Here is a 22104-nt window from a genome sequence, read left to right on the forward strand (position 1 = left end):
TTGTATTATGGGCTTTAGGTTTGTGGTTACTATAATGTTCATAGTTTCCTAAGTGTATAATAGTCTATAGTAAGTTGATGGTCTAACACATCTAAAAGTACTACTTTTTTATTCTTCTTCCTCCATACTTTATGTATGTGATGACATAATCTACATGTTTTGTGTATCCTGTGACTGATTTTGTATATAGTTGATTTTACTGCTTTTTTTAAAACTTCATACTTGCTTAGTAAGTAATTGGTTTACTGCCTTTACTGTATGTTTATTTTCACTGATGAATATATTTGGGCTTAAGGACATTTGTCTACAGAAGACCCTTTAGCATATACTATGAGGCCATGTTAGGGGTGTGAATTCTTTTACCTTTTATTTATCTGGGAAACGTTTAATCTCTCCTTCAGTTCTGAATGATAACCTTGCCGGGTAGAGGATTCTTGGTTGTAGGTTCTTCCCTTACAATACATTAAATAGTTCATGCTACTCCCTTCTGGCCTGTAAAGTTTCTGCAGAAAAATCTGCTGATAGCCTGTGGAGTTTCCCTTATAGGTAGCTGTCTGCCTCTCTCTTGCTGCGTTTAAGATTCTCTCTTTATCTTTAATCTTTGTCATATCTTAATGCTTTCCTGGGTTTCCTTTTGTTAGGGGCTCTACATGCTTCCAGGAACCTGGGTGTCTATTTCCTTTCCTGGATTGGGGATGTTTTCCACTGTTACTTCTTGTAAGAGACTTTCTACTCCTTTGTCTCTCACCTCTCCTGCTGGGACGCCTATTATGTGAATATTGTTTTGTTTTGAGTTGTCACACAGCTATATTAGCATTTCCTCATTTTTAGAGATTGTTTTCTTCTCTCTGGTCCTCAGCTTCATTGTTTTCCCCTTCTCTAATATCCATCTCATTGATTATCTCCTGTACTTCTAGCAGTCTATTATTCATGCCTTCCATTATATTTTTCATTTCAGTTATTGCATTCTTCAGCTCTGAGTAGCTGTTTTTCAAATCTTGTAATTGTTGAAGTCTTCTCTGAGAGTGTCAGTACTTTTCTGTAGATCAGCAAGCATCTTTATGACAATTACTTTGAAATCTTCAAGAAGATTGATAATCTCCATTTCATTTAGCCCTCTTTGTGGTGTCTTATCCTGTACTTTTGTTTGGACCATATTCCTCTGCCTCCTCATTTTGTCAGGGTTTCTGTGTTTCTTCCTTTGTATTAGATGGATCTGCTATGCTTCCTGGTCTAGAAAGTAATGGCTTTATGGAGAAGGTGTCCTGTGGTGCCCAGAAGCTCAAGACTCTTTGCTCTCACCCATGCCTTGTTCACCTTTGTGGTGGACCTGCAGTTGCTGTTGGTGGGCTGTGGGTGGGACCACCTTTCTGCCTATCTGCTGGCAGTAGCTGATCTCTGTCAGCAGAGGCTGATAGGTGCCTCTGTGGGCCCTTTGAGTGCTATGAAGCACTTCTGCTTGGATCATTGTGGGAAGGCTTCCCTCTGCTTGCCAGGCAGCAATGGTGGTTGCTGTTGGGTTAGTGGGGTGGTGTGCAGGAGATTGTGACATGGGGCTGAGCTGCCAGCAAGGGAGATGGAGTGTTTGGAGCTGGCTCTGACAGGTGCCTCACCTATTGAGCTGAGAGAGGGCCAGGAAAGCTGGGGAGGCCTCCCTCTGCCTGCCAGGCAGCAAAGTCTAATGGCTGCTAGGCCAGGCTGGCCAAGCAGGCAGGTGGGTGTGCAGGGAAATACATAGGAGCTGAGCTGCCAGTGAAGGAGATGGAGCCTTTAGAGCTGGTTTCCCAGATCATTTGGGCTGAAGGAGGAATGGGGAAGCATCATCCATCCACCTGCCCTTTCTCCTCCAGAGAGAGCTCCCTCCGACCTCTGTCTGTCTGGTACACTTCCCACTGCTGGTTAATCTTTCAGACTGCTGCCTCTGTGTTGGGTCCCAGGAAGACTGAGGGAGCATTCCTGTCCTCCACAAGTGCCTGGAATCTCAGCCTCTCAGAGTGTTCCAATGCTCCCTGGTGCTGAGCCCCACTAATCACCAAAACCCAGTACAATGTGGACTCGTGTTCTCTGGGGCCAGGTGTGCAGAGCTCCTGAGTGCTTGCTTATCCCCTCTTCCTCCTGTTTGTGGGCTGGGGGAAGGGTTTTGGTCCTGACCAATCCTGGCCCTGCCACTTTACCCTTCTCTGTGTAGTCTTCTCTTCACCAGGTGTAGGTGGCCTGATCTGCATGCAGTCTTCAGGTCATTTTCAGGGTTAGTTGTGTTTGCTGGAGGTGCTTCCTTGGTGGGCCTGTGGGAAGTTTCCACTTTGCCTTCCTACTCCCTGTTTTCCATCCAATATCAAATTATGTATGTTTTTAAAAAATAGCTTATGTATTTAACACCAGATATTATTTAAATGAATAGTCTTCCAGCCTGAAGTTATTTGTAGTTATTTCTCTCTCTGATTGTGTGTGTATTCCTTAAATTGGAGGTGCATAGTTGTAGGGAAGGCCCCCCCCACTTTCTCTAGTGTTCTATGAGGACAGCTGTCTGCTGCTTCACCCCAAATACATCTGGCCTTGTATGGAGCCAGATATGTCTGACCTTGAGAAACCTGAAAACACAGCATGTTGTACCCGTGAAGGAGCTAGATAAGGGCCCTGAAGGCCAGGCACCTGGCCATGAAGGCCACATGCATACACGTCTTCAGTACTTCTGTAACCATGACTTAGCACTGTAGCATATAAGAGGTACACCTTTATGCAGAATAAAGTGGTCTCTTTGAGCACCCTCCATGACAACTCCTGCTGCCACCTTTGCTCTTTGCGTTGCCCCAAAACCTCAAATGCAACCCCTGGACTCCGACAATAGTATAGGGCTTTCTAATAGTATGCTGATCCTCATACCTTAGCATGTATCAGAATCGGCTGGAGGTCTTCTTTTTTTAAAAATTGTTATGAAGGTATTATTGATGCACACTCTTATGAAGGTTTCACATGAAAAAACAATGTGGTTACTACATTCACCCATATTATCAAGCCCCCCACCCATACCCCAATGTAGTCACTGTCTGTCAGTATAGTAAGATGCCACAGATTCACTATTTGCCTTCTCTGTGCTACACTGTTTTCCCCATGATCCCCCACACCATGGGTACTAAACATAATGCCCCTCCATCCCCTTCTCCCTCCCTCCCCACCCGCCTTCCCACACCCCTCCCCTTTGGTAACCACTAGTCCCTTATTGGAGCCTCTGAGTCTGCTGCTATTTTGTTCCTTCAGTTTTGCTTCATTGTTATACTCCACAAATGAGGGAAATCACTTGGCACTTGTCTTTCTCTGCCTGGCTTATTTTGCTGAACATAATATACTTGGAGGTCTTCTTAAAACACATTTTTGGGCTATTATTTCTTCAAAGACACCTTCTATCCCTTTTTCTCTCTCTTCTTCTTCTGGTACCCCTATAATGCGGGTATTGTTCCTTTTGGATTGGTCACACAGTTCTCTTAATATTGTTTCATTCCTTGAGATCCTCTTATCTCTCTCTGCATCAGCTTCTATGCGTTCCTGTTCTCTGGTTTCTGTTCCATCAATGGCCTCTTGCATCTTATCCATTCTGCTAATAAATGCTTCCAGAGATTGTTTCATTTATGTAGTCTCCTTCTGGACATCATCCCTTACCTCTTGCATATTTCTCTGCAGCTCCATCAGCATGGTTATGAGCTTTATTTTTAATTATTTTTCAGGGAGATTGGTTAGGTCTATCTGCTTCTCAGGATTTGCCTCTGTGATCTTGGTCTGTATCAAATTCTTCTGCCTTTTCATGGCGATAGAGGTATTTGTGGGGAGCTGGCACGTGTGTTGGCTAACAGAAAGTCCCTTCTTGCTGGTTTGTGGCCTTCCTCTCCTGGGAGAACAGCGACCCCTAGTGGCGTGTGCTGGGGAGCTGCGAGTAGCCGGGGTATCTAATTCTTGCCAAGCTGCTGTGGAGCTCTGCAGTTGCTGTGGTCGTGGCCAGACTCAGGCTGCCTCTCCAATATGGCGGAGCTGCGTCCAAGGGGGAACGGGCGGGAGGCTGTTTATCGTTGTTAGGGACCTCTGAGCTGCGCTGCTGCCCAGGGGGTTAGGGCGCCCAGAATTCCCTGGGATTCCCAGCTTCTGGGCTAAGTTTCCTGGGATGCTTCCGTCCAGCTGTGGGGGCCCTGTCCCTTTAAAACTTTCAAAAAGCACTCGCTTTTCTTTGTCCCAGGTGGGCAGGCTGCAGGGACCCACTCACACGTCTTATTGTCCTGTTTCCCTAGTGTCCAGCACACCACGCACTGTGTGTCTGTGCTCTGGTGCGGATGGCTAGGGCTGTGTGTTTAGCAGTCCTGGGCTCCCTCTCCCTCCCTGCTCCGACTCCTCTCCTCCCACCTGGAGCTGGGGTGAGGGGCGCTTGGGTCCCACTGGGACCTGGCTTGTATCTTAACCCCCTTCGCGATGCACTGGGTTCTCGCAGGTGTGAATGTAGTCTGGCTGTTGTCCTGTGTCTTCGGGTCTCTCTTTTAGGAGTAATTGAATTTGTTGTATTTTCAAAAATATATATGGTTTTGGGTGAGATTTCCGCTGTTCTACTCAACACCACCATCTTGGTTCTCCCCTCTTGATTTATTTTTTTCTTCATCGTTCTTATAATTAATGTTTGATAAAAATGTTTCTTAGCTGCTCTTCTAGATGGTTTTATTGTGCTTTCTTTATTTTTCTTTTAAATTTTCCTACATATGAAATACAGAGAATTGACATACAGACTTTAGAAACTCATATAAATATCTAGTAGGTAATTAGGACGGCTTAGAACTAAGAAAATGTTTTATTTCTATGGAGAACACTGTGTAGCTTTATTAGGTTTCTTCACATTGTTGTATACTAGGAAAGGAGTAGCTTAACTGCCTTTATATCCAACATAATATACTGTAAACCTAGTTCTTCAAATTATGACCTACCCTTATTTCTGCCTCCCAACATATACTCCCTATGCCGTCAGAATTATCTGCCCTCCCCACCCCCAACCAAACAGAAGAAAGCAACAACCTAGTTTGTTTACTGCCAGGTCACTCCTTCATAACCTGATGCCTTATTTGCTGAGCAGGATATATGTTGATTTAGTAATTGTTGCTGTGAAAGGGCCTATATCTTTTTAACCTGCCAGTTAAAAAAATAAAGTGTCTTTTCCCATCAGGGTAATACAGCAGTCTCTAAATGAGTGTATGTGAAGATCTTGCGCAGAGGTTTGACTTCCCAGTAGTAACACCTGTTAAATTATTCACGCATGAAAACATACATGCACAAAATTCCCTTATTTGCTAAGGAGATAAGCTTGTTAGGTGCATTATCAGCTTTTCCCCCTCCCTGACTTGGTATTTAGCTCAATCCTTCCCTGAAATCAATTGTTCTTGAGTATCAGTGCTTCAGTAGTCTTGTTGGCCTTTGCACAATCCTCTGACCTCCCACCTGCCTATATACACAAGTGTTACTACTTCATTGAGAATGACCAGTCAGCATTGTCAGACGAGGCGCTTCTGGCTGTCATGCAAATCACTGGTAATAATAATGACCATGTCTCTTTGGTTCAGTCTGTTGAAGTTAGGCAGTGGTTTTGTCTTTTTTTCAGCAGTGTTATTAGTATTTTTGGCTTATTTCTCAGTGATGGCTAAGTATTGGTGAATTAAAACATAGCTTTAAATTTCTTAGGGTTTAATTTTTTTTAATTGTTGCCTTAGTGTTAGGTTTTATTCTGTAGAGGCAAAACTAGAACATCTAGATGGGAAAATGCAGATGCATCCCAACTAAATTATATTGGCTGTGGTTTTAGGATGCTTTCGTTTGTGATAATGAGGTTGAGAAAATAATTGGCTTATAAAATTGACATTTAAAATTCATGTATGTCCCAAATTATTTGGAGGTTAGAAATGTAGATGGAGTCTAAAAATGTTCATTGGTAGTGCTGGCTATTTAAAATCTATATGTGTATAAAAAGTAAGAAAATAATTCACAACCATGTGCAAATTAATTTTTTTCAAAATGGAAACTAAATTGTGACAGCATAATCTTAACCTTTTTGCATTTTGTTTATATAGTTTTTTTAATTTTTAGTTTCAGTCTGATGGAGGCAAACAAGAAGATAAAGAGAAAACGGTAAGACTAGAAAAATCCAATGTGTCAATGTTTGTCTGGGTGCAACATACTGCAGAGTTTCCTGTTGAGCCCAGCTTTTCTCCCTTGTGAATAATAATTTTATACATTTCTTACTGAATATAGCTTTTGGCATATAATACGGTTATCTTTAAGAGTGATGGCCTCCTGTTCTTGAGGATTACCATGGTGAGAAAGGAAGAGGGATAAGAATCCCTTGTTCTCTTCCTACCCCTTTCCTCCCCTCACCTCATTTGGTCTGTTAGATGGAGAGACATAACGAACCACTGTGAAAAGGACAGTGATAGTGTGGGAAAGTAGATATGGCAGTTTTTCCAAGGCTGACATAAATTTATTTGGGGAGGGCGGATTAATATGGACCTCTTACTGAAATAATTTTTCCTCCCTTCTTCTTAGGAAGTTATCCTTAGCTGTTTGCTTAGCATTGCTGACCAGGTACTACTTCCATCTCTTTTGTTGATGGACTGCAATGCTTGTATTTCTGAGGAACTGTGGGGATTGTTTAAAACATTTCCATATCAGCATAGGTAAATACATAATATTTTTGTATTTTTAACTACTATTCTAGTGCATTAACCACTAAGTATTTAACATTTCCTAATTCTTCATCTCATCATTTTTTAAGATATCATCTGTATGGCCAATGGAAGAATGAAACTTATAACGGTCACCCACTTTTAGTAAAAGTTAAAGCTCAAACAATAGACAGAGCCAAATATATCATGAAGTAAGTCTTAATTTATTTTTCTTCATGTTAATCTAAAGTATATCTGAATCTGTTTTACTTCCTTTCAGTCAGTTTGTGTTGTGAGCCTCAATTCTGAGGGAGCCCAGGAGTATTTGCTAATGGTATAACTGATTGTATGGATACTGCAGGTAAAATGACTATCAATTTTTGTGGTATTTTGATTACCAAGTTTTTGTAGTTGTCATGTTTGCATAGTTATAAAATCTAATAAAAATCCTCTTTAATGCATCATAGGATGAGTTTTTTTAAAGGACAGCATACTGTGGCCATTGCTCAGTTTACAAAATACATTTAGTGGTTGGTACAAGATAGTCAAGGTTCTACAAATTTTCCTGTGCTAAAGTTATAGTGATTTCCTTTTTTTGGAAGGTCTAATGGAATTATGTAGCACTGTTTCCACAGGGAGTCAACTTTTGAAAGTTTTCTGTTTTTTTCATTTGTGTGCTTTATTTTCATGTCATTAAAACTTACTAGTGATTTTATTCTACTTCCTGGTAAACTGAGAAGTTTAATTGAAAAATTATATACTTCAGATTATTTTGGTTTAAGATATTAAACACACTGCTGTATTCCCAGTGTTTTCAGCAAGGCTGTTTATTGTCTTTTCTTTCACATTTGTGGTATGGCTATTCTCATTAAAAGTAGCGCTTGCTGTAGTTTAACTATATTTAACAGTATGCAGTGATACTATCTTTGTTTGCCCAATTGCGTTGTCTTTGGTCACCGTCTGTGGGGGAAACATGTATGCACAGTCATAATCTGGTTTAATAGGTGCTGTTGTACAGTATGTATAGACTTAGAGGAAAGAAAAGAGAGTGAATCATCTGATCCTGTGGAAATGGGGAGAGCATGAAAGGAGATGATATATTAGAACTGATCCTTCTGAAAGAGTTCCAGTCTTAAGAATTTATCAAATAGAGGTTCTATCTTAACAACAGCAGCTAATATTTATGGAGCCACTACTGTATGTGCCAGGCATTAGATTAAGTGCTTTATATGGATTACTTAATAATATATCTAATATTATTAAATCTCTTAAATTTGTCTTTTCCATTCCTTGCCATTGACTTAGTTATTTTATTTGGAGTATTACAGCACCTTGTATTACTCTCTTTGTTCAAACCCTGCAGGTTATATGTCAGACTTTGTGGCATGGTGTTGTAAAGGAACCTCCATGACCTGTCCCTTCCTATTTCCAACCTCATTTCCCACCAGTTCTGCCTCCAGTTATAGTGAGGCCACTTATGTTTCCCTGAAATGTGCTATGATCTCCTTTTCATTTGCATGTATTTTTTGTTTCTTGTGTACAGATTTTCCCTTACCTCTGTTTCCTTTCTCCATTTTGGTGACCTCATCCTCAGAGGGTGGGCCTCCAGTGGCACCTCCTCTGTGAAGCCCTCTGTTTGCACAAACCACCAAGCACAGTTGATTCTTTATTTGTGCCACCACTGTCCCAAATGCATATAGTGGTATCATACCCCTTGATATATTATGATTACTTTTCTTTTTTAAATCTTCTAATTGTTTGAATAGTTTATCCATTCACATGGTTTGATTTACAGTAAGTATAAACAGGTAGACAGTAAAATGTCTCTCAGCCTATTGCCTGTCCACTTAGTTCTCTCAAGGAAAAAAAAGTAGTCACTGTTTATTTTCTTACTGATCCTTCCAGAAATTTTTATTTATGTGAAAGTGAATACAAATATATTATTCCCCCTTTTATAGTATTGACAGCACACAGTAAGTACTGTTCTATAATTTGCTATATTTAAGAATATAATAATTTTTAAATGGTTTTAAATCTGTCTCCCCAGCTGGACTGAAGTTAAGAGAGGATCTATTATTCGTCCTTGTATCCCTAATGCTTAGCACTTTGCTTCTCATAGAAGACATTAATATGAATGAATGAAGGGACTGACTAATTAATTAACTAAAATATTTATCACAGAAGAATATGTGCAGAATTCTTTAATACACTTGAATTTTTGTTGTATTTTTAAGCTGTAACTGTTTCACCAGGCTTGAACAATGTGATTTTAGTATTGATTGAACCTTATGTTGAGAATAGAATGTATTAATGTATTACTTCTAGAATTTTATAAGTTTTTGATTACTCTTTAAGACATGAATTTGCTGTAGGGAATCCAGTAATTCATTCCATAAATTCTCATTGATTGTGTTCCATATACCAGACACCATGATAGATTGAGGAGAGGACATAATCAAGAAAGTATTCCTTTTATTTTTGTTCCCCACCCCCCCCAGGGTGGTAGAGGTAGAAAGGAATGTGATAAAAAAAAGTATGGAGAGCGAAGGTTAGCTTTTTCAGGTAGTGAGGCCACCTGAAATAGTAGGGTTAAAAGTAAGGACAGGTGGTATTAAGTTTGAAGGTAGAACAGAGAGTATCGCCAAAGTTTAAAACTTGATGGGTCTCTCTTTACCATGGCAAAAAAGAAACTGGGCCATGGAGAATGGGAAAGAGAAGCACTTGATGAAATAATTTTGAATGATGGGTCAGTATTGTCATAAGAAACTTCTTAAGGTATATCAAGTTTGCCACTTCCAGAATGGTCACATTCCTTGAACTATCAACTGAATTGATTATTCGCTTCATTATATTTTCCATCTAGAAAGCTTCTTGTCACGTGTATGCTTTTTAAGTTTCTAGATTTATTATGTAATAATATATCTAATATTATTAGAAGAGTTGAAGGTGCTGTATAATAATTGTTTTGAATTCTAAGTACTTCATAGGTATGAATTTCCAGAATGTTAGTAAAAGAATACTGAACAGAGGAAAAATTAAACAGGAAGAAAAGGAGTAAAATTTATTTTTCAAAAGTTGTTTACTTTGAATATAAATACCAGAGAATTTCCTGTATCAAGGAGTGCAGCTTTAGCTATTACTCTTTTGGGGTCACTGAGACAGATGGCACAAGGTAGTTCATTGCATTATACCAAATTTGATATCTTAATCCCTAAGGTGATAAATGAGCCTTTCTAAATCTAAAGTAATGATTCTCTATAAGAAGAGTTGTATGTACTTGTAGGGCACATTAAGAGTTTTAATGCTTATTATTATTACTATATAAGGAAGTGTATACATAATAAATATTAAGCGTTAGTACAAAATCTTAATATCCCCTGGGAGAATGCCTAATTAAAATAGCCCAAGTTCTGCAGTGAAGTATATGATGAATGTGGGAAAGAATACTTGGGAAAGAATTTTTTTTTCATGATGTAACACAGTTATCAGCATTATAGGGAAAATTATGTAAGATGATCCCTGCCACCTTTTTCTCCCCTTGAAGGCGTCTAACCAAGGAAAATGTGAAGCCTTCTGGAAGACAAATTGGAAAGTTGAGCCACAGCAATCCAACCATTTTGTTTGATTATGTACGTTTTGAGGTTAACATTATTTTAAGGGACCTTTCTGTTTGTTATCTTTAAATCAGCACAGGTGTAAATGAAATAATGTAGTTTTTTAAATGTGTGGTAGTCCTGGAGTGGAACCTTTAGCAAATGGTTATTTCAGAAATGAAACTTAATATGCAATATATTTAATACATTGATATATTTTTCTAGTAATATGTAACAATGCTACTGTTTTAAACACTCTGTCATTTTGATTTATTGAAACATAGTAAAGAGATGGATTAGTTGTTGATTTAGTTATTAGAAACATCTGAATAACATTTCATCGTGATTCAGATATAACACTTTCATATTTAGAGATCTCTAAAACATTTAGCATGAAAGTAGCCTCTGTAATTCCAAAATTCAAGTTTAGATGCCCTGGAATTATTTGCTAATTGGAAAATACAGCCTAACAAAGTATTTTCTAAGTAAATGGTAGAATAGTAGGTTGTATATAAATACAAAATGGAAGGAAACAAATTTTAAGCATTATTTCTTTAGAAAAATAAAAAGTGTAGCCATTATTTAGATAGCACCAAGTTCTATTTTAATTAGTTAACGCCATCTATTCTTTGTTGCTGTCTTCCAGATCTTGTCACAAATACAAAAGTATGATAACTTAATAACACCTGTAGTAGATTCATTGAAATATCTCACTTCGTTGAATTATGATGTCTTGGCCTGTATCCTTTTGAGTGAAGTGATGCATACATTTCATGTTTCATAGGTGTTAATGGTGAACATTTTATTTTCATTCTGAGTTCCTTTAGAAACCATTTGCATATGATTCTGTTGGCTGATCTGAAGGTTGGCCAGTCGTGAGTGAGTGAGTGAGTGGGTGAGTGAATGAGTGAGTGAGTGAGTGAGTGAGTGAGTGAGTGAATGAGTGGGTGAGTGAGTGCATTATATAGAGAGACACAGTGTTAAGTTTACTATAAACATCTTGAAATAGGTGGAATCTGCCTTGCTTGCTGAGAGATGGAAAAGAAGCTCAAAAAGAAAAGTTGGTACTACAGTGTGTGTATTTTTAAATAATTCATAATAACTTGAAGCTTAGTTTTTCCCAAGATGCAGCATTTGTTGTTGTTTGAAGAGTCTCTGTTAGAGAAATAGTGACTAAAAATTATTTCTTAATGTATGAAAGATTGTATCATTGAAGCTCTAGCTAATCCAGAAAAGGAGAAAATGAAACACGATGATGCAACCATCTCAAGCTGGCTTCATAGTAAGTATTTTTATTTTTCCGAGGATGAAATTTTCATCTGTCGTGACTACCATTCGATGTATTCTATTACCTGTACTAAGGACCTACTTGTCAAGAGCTCTTTAGAACATCTAGCCACTTGATTTCTACTGAATGTCCAAGTCCTTGGCTGTGTAAGGAGGTTTATATGTTATGTACTTCCCAACTCAAGAGACCGGTATTGGCTGTGGTAGTATTTGGATAAGCATTGGTAGGGGGAGAAGAAAATTCCCTTCTGGTCTATTATTTTAGAGGAATTAATCTTAAAGGAATGATTATCTTTACCATTCTGAGGTTCCAGTCATCTTAAAAGAAATAAAAAATTTCTCTTGCTTAACAAAAAACCTAGTCTTGTTTTATATATATTTTATTTCTTGTACCTTAGCAGCTAGTTCACTTTTCTTTCAACCTACTGTGTCTGATAGCTGAATCTTGCAATAGATCCTCATTGCCCTTTAGAATCTGAAGTCTGTAGAAGTCATACAAGTAAGTTCTTTCAGAGGTTGGTCCTTACTCACTGTACTAGCCTCATCTTTTGCCTCTTCCCTAATATTCTAGGGTCCATTAATACTCAAATAATTGCACTTTGCGTGGCCTTTTGCACCTGTTATTCCCTCTACTTTGGATACTCTTCTGTGCCCACTCATCTCCTCCACCACATCTCTACCTGCTCATTAGATTTCAGTTTAGAGGTCAGTTTCCTTGGAACTCTCCCTGTTAATGCTCCCACCAGAAGTCAGTATTAGGTGTCCCTCTTCTGTACTCCCATGGAATCTTTTATTTGTCATAGTGATTTCAGTTTACTTTTCTGTGTCCCTCACTAGACTGTAGAATCCTTGAGGGTAGGACCTAGGTTTGTTCATTATTTAGGTGCTCAGCAAACAATTGTTGCAAGGCTGTGGATTACTTGACTTGACTCAGATCTCCTCCTCTTGTCTTGACTGGGGTTTTCTCACTATTCAGTGATGATGGACTGTTGGCTAAAATTGGTCTTTGCTTCTTGCTCTGGCAATGCTTCACCTGTTTCCTTGCCTCTCCACAGCTAGTAGCATGTTCCCAGATAAAAAGATTTTTGTGTGTGTATGACTCGAACGTTTGAGAGGTGGGTGTTTTGTTGATCATTCAGCTCTATGGAGCGATCTGCAAGATTTTGTAGTGGCCTATCATAAGCCCTGGAATCAGGCCAGATAGGTTTGAATCACTTTTCCATCCCATACCAACTGTGCGACCATGAACAAGTTACCCAAATTTTCCTCACTGATAGGTTTATACCAACCTGAGATGATTATTGCAAAGATTAAATGAGATAATTAACAAAGGGCTTAGTACAGTGCTTGGCATATGTATGTATGTTCAATAAATATTAGCTATTATTATAAAATTCCATTCAATGGCATTAGCAATACAATTATTCCAGGCTCATTTTGTTTTAGAAATTGAGTTAGTTGAAGAAATCACACACTTAGTATTGTGTTTTTTTGTTTTATGAACTGTTTTTAAAAAGCCCTATTTTTTAATTTCATATAGGTCTGGCTAGTTTCTGTGGTGCGGTTTTTCATAAATACCCAATTGATCTTGTTGGTCTTCTTCAATATGTGGCTAATCAGCTAAAGGCGGGCAAAAGGTATTCTTAGCAAATTATATGTAAATGAAATTAAGTAATTTGAGTTCTTCTGGTGGTATTACTGGGATATTGAGATTGCTATTATCCTGAAAATGTATTTGTTACAGTCTTATTAGAATAGTTGCTCACTTATATTGAATTCTGTAACTAAAACTTTAATTTAATACATAAACTTTTTTTTTACAGAAAGAAATGTAATATTTGGCTACATATGTGATTAAAAAGACTAACTTATTTTGACTACCTGTTAGGCTTTTGAATAAATAGTATAGTGTATTGTAAATCCTCTTAAGACAAAACATATTGTACTATTGATTATTGCTACTGGGCAGTAATTGACCTTTACATTGAGCATTTGGTTAAGGACATGTTTATTTTGCAGGTATGGTATCTTTAAGACACTATTAATTATTGACCTTGAACTTTAGAGATATGTAAAGCTTACATACCTTCTGGACAGTGTCCTATTTTCTTTGTAAATGCTGAGGTGTAATATTTTATTCTGGACCAATACCAGTGCTTAAAGTTTGCATTAGTATGTAAGGGAATTAAACCTCATCAGCAGTAGACTGACTAGAATCAAGGAACTGAAAATTGTTTCCAAAAGCTTTCTGGTAGAAAATGAAAAAATTTATAAAGCTATCTGGTGTTCCAAAGAAGTATTACCTAAGTAATTCTTGACAGATTATTATTTTGGTTTAGGGAAAACCTTTAAAAAAAAGTACTATTTAGATTCAGGATTTTATCAGCATGTCATTCATACTGTGCTCATCTAGTGATCATTCCTATATACTCTATTTACTCTTTGTAGGCCAGGAGAACATGTTATTTGTAAGTCTGTAACTCGGTACTGTGAGTATAGTTTTTGTGACCATCTAATTAAAAGATAGTTTAAAGAAGAATTAAAATATTTCATTGGTACTTGTTACATTCTAATTTGCATGAGGGCCCTCTTGTTTTCAAAAATCATGTTAAGGGAAGTCAAGTCAAGTTGCAAGAGAAAACAATAAGAATCTTAGAAAATTCTTCCTTTGTCTATTTAAACTTGCATCTTGGGTATGTGTAGCTTTCCCTTTGGAAAGACATCTATATTGGTTTTGTAGGAAAGAATGTTTTCATTTTATCTTCATTACTTAACTAATTAAAGATCTTGGAAGTTATAAGGTGTTATATCTGTTGAAAGTCCTAAGCTTTGGGAATTAAAATGCATAATTGTCAATACAGTAATGGATGTGGTTAAGGCTGACCACCAAACTTCCAGCTTAGGCTCAAATACCACAACTTGATACTTTTGTTTCCTTCCTTTTTTCCTTTCTCCTCTCCTTCCCTCCCTCCATTATTTCCAATTGTGTGATTATTTAGAGATGGCTGTAACCAACGAAAGAATACATATTGGCCATCCTGTATTGGAGGATTAAAAAATGCTATGAGACATTTCTGGGTCAACTGATAAAAATGAAATAGGAACTGTAGGTTAGATAAAAGTATTGTATCAGTGTTAGATTTACTAAGTTGGTAACTATGTTGTGGTTATATAAGAGAATAGCTGTGTTCTTAGGAAACACATTCTTAGGAATTTTAGGGGTAGAATGTACCCCTAAGTGATGTTGCTAAGTAAGTAAGGTATTCTCAGGTGGTTCAAAAAATTGTGTGTGTGTGTGTATAGAGAGAGGGAGGAAGAGAGAACAAAAAATGATAAAAGTAAAAGTGTTAATAGGTGAAATTGGGGTAAAGGGTGTATCAGTATGCTTTGTACTGTTATTATCTTTACATCTTATCTGTAAGTTTGAAATTAGTTCCAAGTAAAAAGTTGAGCATAAACACATTACATGCCCCAAGTATTTTTCAGTGTAGTTCTAGGAGTGCAGTTTTTCCTTAAAAACTGCTTCAGCCCCTCACCCCTATATTTGTGTGCAAAAATTTAGGGATTTTCAGTATGTTAATCACAATATATTCTTACTTTTATGTTTGAAGTTTCAACTATAAACTGTTTCTTATTTTTCTAAATAGTTTTGACCTGCTTATATTGAAAGAAGTGGTACAGAAAATGGCAGGAATAGAAATTACAGAGGAAATGACAATGGAGCAACTAGAGGCCTTGACTGGTGGAGAGCAGCTAAAAGCTGAGGTGAGAGTTTCTATTTTTGTTTATTGACTTTTTAAATTCAAAGTGTGTGCATATTCTCACAGTGAAGAATCCAAATACGTAAGTATAGAAAACCAAACAAAACCATAGTACCCTTCTCTCATAGCAATAGCCACCCCCACCTCCCCTTAAAAATTGAGGTAAACTGGTTGTTTTAATTTTTTTTAAAGCTGAAGCAAAGTATAAAAGACAGTAATAGATATGTAAGAGAAATAAATACCAGCTTCTGTGGTCCTTGATATCTTAACTGGCATAAATCTGAACATAGTTATTCTGTTGTTGAATCTGCTCCACTTGGAATAAAGAATATTCCTTCTCCTTTGTAAGGGACTGCAAGGTATAAAATGGAGAATATGCAGAGGTTTTAATTCAGTTATCAGTTATCTTTCAGCCACTGACTATAATCAGTAACACTGTCACTGAAATAAATTTGTGAAGAAAGGGAAGGAATGTTGCAAGTATATGAGTTCTTAATCTTCCTGAACTGAATTGTAACTGAACGTTTTCTTTTTCCTGTCTTCAAACCAGATGGCCTGTGTTATGTACTGTATGCTGGTAAATTTTGTCTTCTTTTGTGCAGGGTGGCTATTTTGGCCAGATCAGAAACACTAAAAAATCCTCCCAGAGACTGAAGGATGCACTATTGGACCACGACCTTGCTCTTCCTCTGTATTTGCTTATGGCTCAGCAGAGAAATGGGGTCAACTTTCAGGAAGGTGGAGAGAAACATCTGAAACTTGTGGGAAAGCTCTATGATCAGGCAAGTTAAAGTGGCTTTTGTATTTATGTGGATTTTTAAAAATCCTAATACGGGAAAATATGGAATGTTATATAATTTGAAAAATGCCATTTTGCACATCATATGAATGTGAAGCAGATCTAATGTAAAATAGATATTTTGGAAATATAGGGGCTATTTGTGCAAATTACGTTTAAGAGATGGCCCTTGGATAAGGTTTATATATATATATATATATATATATATATATCACATATATATATATATCACACACATATATATATCACACACACATATATATATCACATATATATATATATCACACACATATATATATATGTATGTATGTATGTATGTATAAGGTTTTCAGTCAAGCAGATAACTTCAAGTTGTTTGCTTTCATATCTTACCTGCTTTCTGGAAATCTGACATTTCAATCACAACAAAGTAGATGTGATCTTAATAAAATATATTTCTGCATACTAAGCACCAAAACCTATGATTAGCCTACAAGGTGTTTTTTTTATCACCGACAGTATTCCAAGAGAAAAAAAGATCCACATGTATTTTATAACGTTTTCATCTATCAAGGACAGTAGAATTGAGTTCTATATACATAAAATTGTTGTATGTGATTTAGGTAAATATATTCTGCTACTAAAAGTGGTCAAGAATAGTTTGGAACTTGAGATCTTGTTGACTGTTAAAGCCTTAGATTAGTCAACTTTTCAGGGCCTTGGTGTTTATTTTCTTTGTAATTTGATTATGTTTGTAGATTGTCTCTAAAGTTCTTTCAAGTTGGAAACTTTGAATTTGTGCTTGTTAACCAAAATACTGTTAAAATGACATATCTTAATCGTTTTGGAAAATGTTTACTTTGGTTTTGTAAAAACCAGTAGCATTTGTCTTTTGTCTTTTTTTAAATTTAGTGTCATGATGCCCTGATGCAATTTGGTGGGTTTTTAGCATCTAATCTAAGCACAGAAGATTACATAAAGTGAGTGCCTTCAATTGATGTGCTCTGTAATGAATTTCATACACCCTACGATGCAGTATTTTGCCTGTCTAGGCCAATGTATGCACAGCACATTTCGGTAAGATAAATACTCTCTGCTGCCATTCAGGAATGACTCCAAATTATTTCTTACCTGTTTTACTTGTAAATGCATTTTAGCCTGACATAGATGTAGATCGTGTCTCTTGGAGTTACTCTTTGTTAATAACTCAGCTCTGAGCAGTATACAATGAGAATGCCCCTTTAAGAAAATAAGCCTTACTTTTTGTGTGATTTTACTGTTGCTGCATCACCAGTTGATCAGGTTGATGTCTTATGGACCCTCTAGAACTATAGCTCTCAAACATTAGTGTTTGAGATGAAAATTACCAGGGAAGCATCTTAAAAACTCAATCCCATGTTCCCAAATTGTAATTTAGTAACTAGAATAGTACCCGGGGGAATTTGTTTGTTTGCTGTTTGTTTTTTTAACAAGCACTAGATCATTCTAACTCAGGCAAATGTGGTACATTATTGAGAAACACTCCAGTTGAATGCAGAGCCCTGTTCCTTCACTGATAATATCCTGTCAGATAACTGACTTGTTGATATGCAGAGTGCTTTGAAAGTCATAAAGACAGATGGACAGAAAGGCATAACCACCGCAAGTACTCTAAAATCTCTGGCAACCTCAGTGGCATAATCCCTGGGAAAGGTGTATTCCTGGTTCTTGTTTTATTTATCTTCATCTAAATGAAATAACAGAAGTAAACTAGAGCCTTCCTAGCAGGATAGCCCAGTAATGACTGTATTGAAATTCAAGAAAGGATGTGGGCGCAAGGAGACAGCCTGCCCTCTCCTCTGCTCCTCTATGCCGCCTGCATGCTTTCCTGCAAAGCAGTGACCACTAATGGTGAGTCACTCTTCCTTTTGCCTTGGGCCGCGGTCAGTGCTCATGTGGAAACTGTGATACTTCCCCACTCTGACTGGAGCCCCAGCGGACTCTTCACTTTTGTACAGGCTTGGATTCTTCCCCTTCTGTTTTATTTGTTCTTTTAAAGTCTGTAACTGTATGGTTTGGGGAAAGATCTCGGTCTTTTCTCTTAAACTAGGATTCCATGTTTGTTCCCAGTAGGAATACAGGGCTGTGCGGTAGAAGTGTGGGGAAAAAAGGCACTGAGAAATTCTGGGTTCTCATTGATTAGGCAATCAGCTGTCAGCTATTAGTATTTACATATCAACTGCTGCAGTCTCACACTTCCCTTTAAGAATTAACTAAATGCTAATTGATTTAATTATCACTTTAGCATTGTGCAGCAATTCTGTGCTATACTCTTTAGGGGAAGGGGATAAGGCCTCTTCCTCCTCTTAGAATTTCTCAATCCAAAAAATGGTATGCTCTCTTTGCATAGTTATACCCTGTGTTGTTGCTCCCCTCTTCCCCCAAGAAGATCAGTTTCAGCTATACAACAAGGGACCTGATTGCTTGAAGGAGTGAGGTTGGAGGATTGCTTCATGGCAGGAATTCTGCCCTGCCCTGTGCTATTCTGAGAAGTGAACACACTAATCTGTGATAGTGAACACTTTGGCTGCCTGAGGTTGGCTGAACTTTTCCAGGTCAAAAAATGGAGCCAGTCATTCATACCAGTAGCTACCTTTTCTGTAGCCTGTGTAAAATACTGTGTCTTTGTCATTTAAGAATGACACAAATCTAAACAATAAATGGCATTTGCCTGTCAGGGTTGAGGAGGAAAACAACTATACAGAGGTGGCTATATAGCTAAGTCAGAGATAAGTCTGTTCCCCATTGGCTATATTCTGTCTTCTGGAAAGGGAGTTCTTGGCAACCTTGGCTGCACTTTGGAGGAGTATCCAACCTCCTGGGGATCCTTGCTTTTGCTTCTTGAGTGAAAGCCTGTCTTGTAAAGCCTTTGATGAGAGAATGCGTATTGGAGGACTGCAAAGTCCCTTCCATAAATTGACTACCGATTTCTCCCCTGAAAACAATTCAGCTGACCAAACACTGCTCAGAATATTGGGCCAGGAAGAGCTTTCTGAATAGTAATTAGAAGTACAGCAATAATTGTGGGTATCAGTTCTATTCCATAGATCTAGTGTCCCAGTGCCTTGAGCTGTAGAGCTGTTATGCCTCTCCACTTGACTGAAGATGTGAGCCTGAAGAGGGAGTTAAACTGACTTTAGACAAATACTCATCATAGGTAAATATGAAGCATAGCTATCTTTTCTGATCAAAACTGTTGTTTTTTTAACAAGATAGGGACTAGGGGAGTACCTAGTAACAAGTCACAGACTTAGAAGAGGATTGGGGAGATGGGCTATCCTATAACCCTCTCATTCCTATAACCTAATTTTCATCTATAATTATTGAGACTCACCTTGCAATGTGGGTCTGAAAAAAAGGCTCTCCCCCAGTTCATATTCTAGATCTTGTCTAAGTCAGGTAGCTAAGTTATCTTATGCAGGTTGTTTCAACCCTATACTATGTTTTATTAGAACCTTAGATGATATCATTCTGCTCACATAGATTGATTATTTACTCTTGATAGTACCCACCCTCAAATTTTTAAACCCTTTCTTATCCCAGCTGCTCTGCTCTTAGGTCTCTGTTGTAATCGGGACCTCTGTGTTGTAAGTAATGTTCTTCATAGTTTTGTCACCTGTGTAGTCTCAGTAGTTATCATCAGTGTGCTTTCTAAAATGGAGTAGGAGGAGATAAATCTTCTCACTTCCAGAATAATTTTAAAATTCTCAGAGCCTGCTTGAGATACCGCCTGGAACCAAAAGCACTTGGTATTTCTTCAGTCTAGTGAGCCTGGGGTATAGACATACTTAGGAGGGAAGGCAGTGGACTGTGGGGAGTCAGGACTGTTCTGCCATGATGGAAACTGGAAGTGGATCCTTTGACCTCTGACCTGCTAGTTCTGGGTTCCATGTTTAGCCCAAACAATGAATGATTTAAGTGTTTTTCTAACATAAAGAAGAAACTCTTTTTGGGTCTCCTCCTAGGTTCATCTTCAGGATTATGCCTAACCCAACCAAAATTTTTTGGGTGAGAGCTCTTGTATCCTCAAGAGACTGAGGGACATGAGACAATTCTTTGTATTATTTTATATATATATATATATCATGGGATTGGTGAGTACTTGGTGAGTACTTTATATTATATATATGTATAATAATACAACTCTACTTTGTATTATTTTCTTTTTTGCATTTGGCATACACTCTGTAGTGTCCCATCCTTTACCCCTCCCACCCCCCTCTGGTACTAACAGGTTCTTTCCTTGTACAATTAAGAGCATGGCCTTCCTCTGGCATGCCCCCTCCCCCATCACACACCCCCTCAAATTAGGGTAAACCAGTCAGGCCACAAAATAAAAACCCACCATAGTGTCACTTCCCACACTCTTTAAACTCTAATATACCACAGCCATTCACAGGAAATCGTGTTTAGCTTTGCAGTCTAGTGACCAGTTGGTTCCAGTTTGCCAGGGACTTCCTAGTACTAACACTAAAGTCTTGCATCCCTGGAAACCTCTTAGTCACTGGCAAAACTGGGCAGTTGGTCACCCTACTTATCAGTCTTATGATAACTTTTTCATAACTTTTCTTAGCATTGATCCAGCTTCATCAAGAAATTGTAACAGGCAATATGGGTATGTGTAGTGATAACACATTCTGTCCAGATTGGCTGTTGTTAGTTCCATTCTGCCTCTTCGTTAGTGTTAAGACCCGCTGCTTGGTTCCCTTGACTATCTCAGAAGCAGGAGTGGAAACCCTGTATGTTTAATCTTTGTGCAGCAGTAAGAGAGTATGGTTGGGGGAAACGGCAAGGGGCACACATACCTATCCCCTTACTGAACAGGTTAGATTCAGTAAGAATTTCCTGAAAAGCTCCTAATGAGCACCCAGGACCAAAGATTAGAGCAGTTTCCTGGGATGATTTATTTTAAAATCAGTGTTGGTAAGGAAGTAGAATTCCTACAGCTGTTTAGATTGGTCATCTTTTGACTCTTGAAAAGGGAACATAGCTTTTTATACTATGAAAGTCACCTCTATAAAAATGTGTGTGTGTGTGTTTATATCTTTAGTCAAAGTATGATGAACTTAAAAAATCAGAAAAGGGAAGTAAACAGCAGCATAAAGTTCTTAAGTACATTACATCATGTGAAATGGTGATGGCTCCTGTCCATGAAGCAGTGGTCTCCTTACATGTTTCCGAGGCCTGGGATGACATCAGCCCTCAATTTTATGCCACATTCTGGTCATTGACGATGTACGACCTTGCAGTTCCACATACCAGCTACGAACGGGAAGTCAATAAACTTAAAGTCCAGATGAAAGCCATTGATGACAATCAGGAAATGGTAGGTTTTTGTTCTAGTAGCTCAAGTGTAATAACTTCATGGTATTAGTTCAGCATTGCCCATAGTTTAAACTTGTACTAACAAGCTATGATCTTGTTGCTATCTATGTTCCTAAGTGGGTTTAGTGGTGACCTCTCCTGGGTAGGAGCATGGGTATGGATGAGTACTTGGAAGTTAGCATCAGTCAAAAGTTTTTGAGTTTGCTTTTCTACTGAGGGCTGTGTTAGCAACTTTACATGATCTGTGTGATCATTTTACAATTGCAAGAGCAATAGGAATTCCTAAAAGGAGAACTATTTTGGAGAAGACTTTACTGAAGAGGTAAGTCTTGAGCTGCATGGGCCCTGAAGGTAAATTAGGTTTGGAAATTTGGAGGCAGACTGGCCACTCTAGAGCTCCAGCAAAGGAGTAAAGTAGTCTAAGGTTTAAGGAGACCACTTCTACTGTAGTGAATTGGCTGAGGGATAATTTAAATAGAGTCAGATTATGTAGAGCAATGAAAGTTAGAAAAGAAGGCTTGATAAAATTGAGAGCTATTTTAAATTCCTGAGCAGGGAAGTAATAATGGTAAAAATGGTACTTTAGAAAGATTACTTATGACAGTAGCATAAAGGATGCATTTAGTGGGGGAAAGGAC

General features: G+C 38.0%; 1 protein-coding gene across 1 annotated transcript in view; it reads left to right on the forward strand.

The window, feature by feature from the left end:
• LOC108409545 (THO complex subunit 2-like) overlaps window positions 1–22104 on the forward strand; it is a 105250-nt gene that overhangs the window by 68067 nt on the left and 15079 nt on the right. The window contains 11 exon segments of the mRNA XM_073211738.1: window positions 6109–6150; window positions 6565–6695; window positions 6794–6895; window positions 10228–10312; window positions 10923–11016; window positions 11478–11558; window positions 13104–13200; window positions 15211–15328; window positions 15927–16106; window positions 17015–17179; window positions 21192–21467. Of these exon segments, the coding sequence (XP_073067839.1) occupies window positions 6109–6150; window positions 6565–6695; window positions 6794–6895; window positions 10228–10312; window positions 10923–11016; window positions 11478–11558; window positions 13104–13200; window positions 15211–15328; window positions 15927–16106; window positions 17015–17179; window positions 21192–21467 (1371 nt within the window).

This window comes from Manis javanica, chromosome 1 (genome assembly GCF_040802235.1).
Source record: "Manis javanica isolate MJ-LG chromosome 1, MJ_LKY, whole genome shotgun sequence".
Classification (NCBI taxonomy): Eukaryota; Metazoa; Chordata; class Mammalia; order Pholidota; family Manidae; genus Manis; species Manis javanica.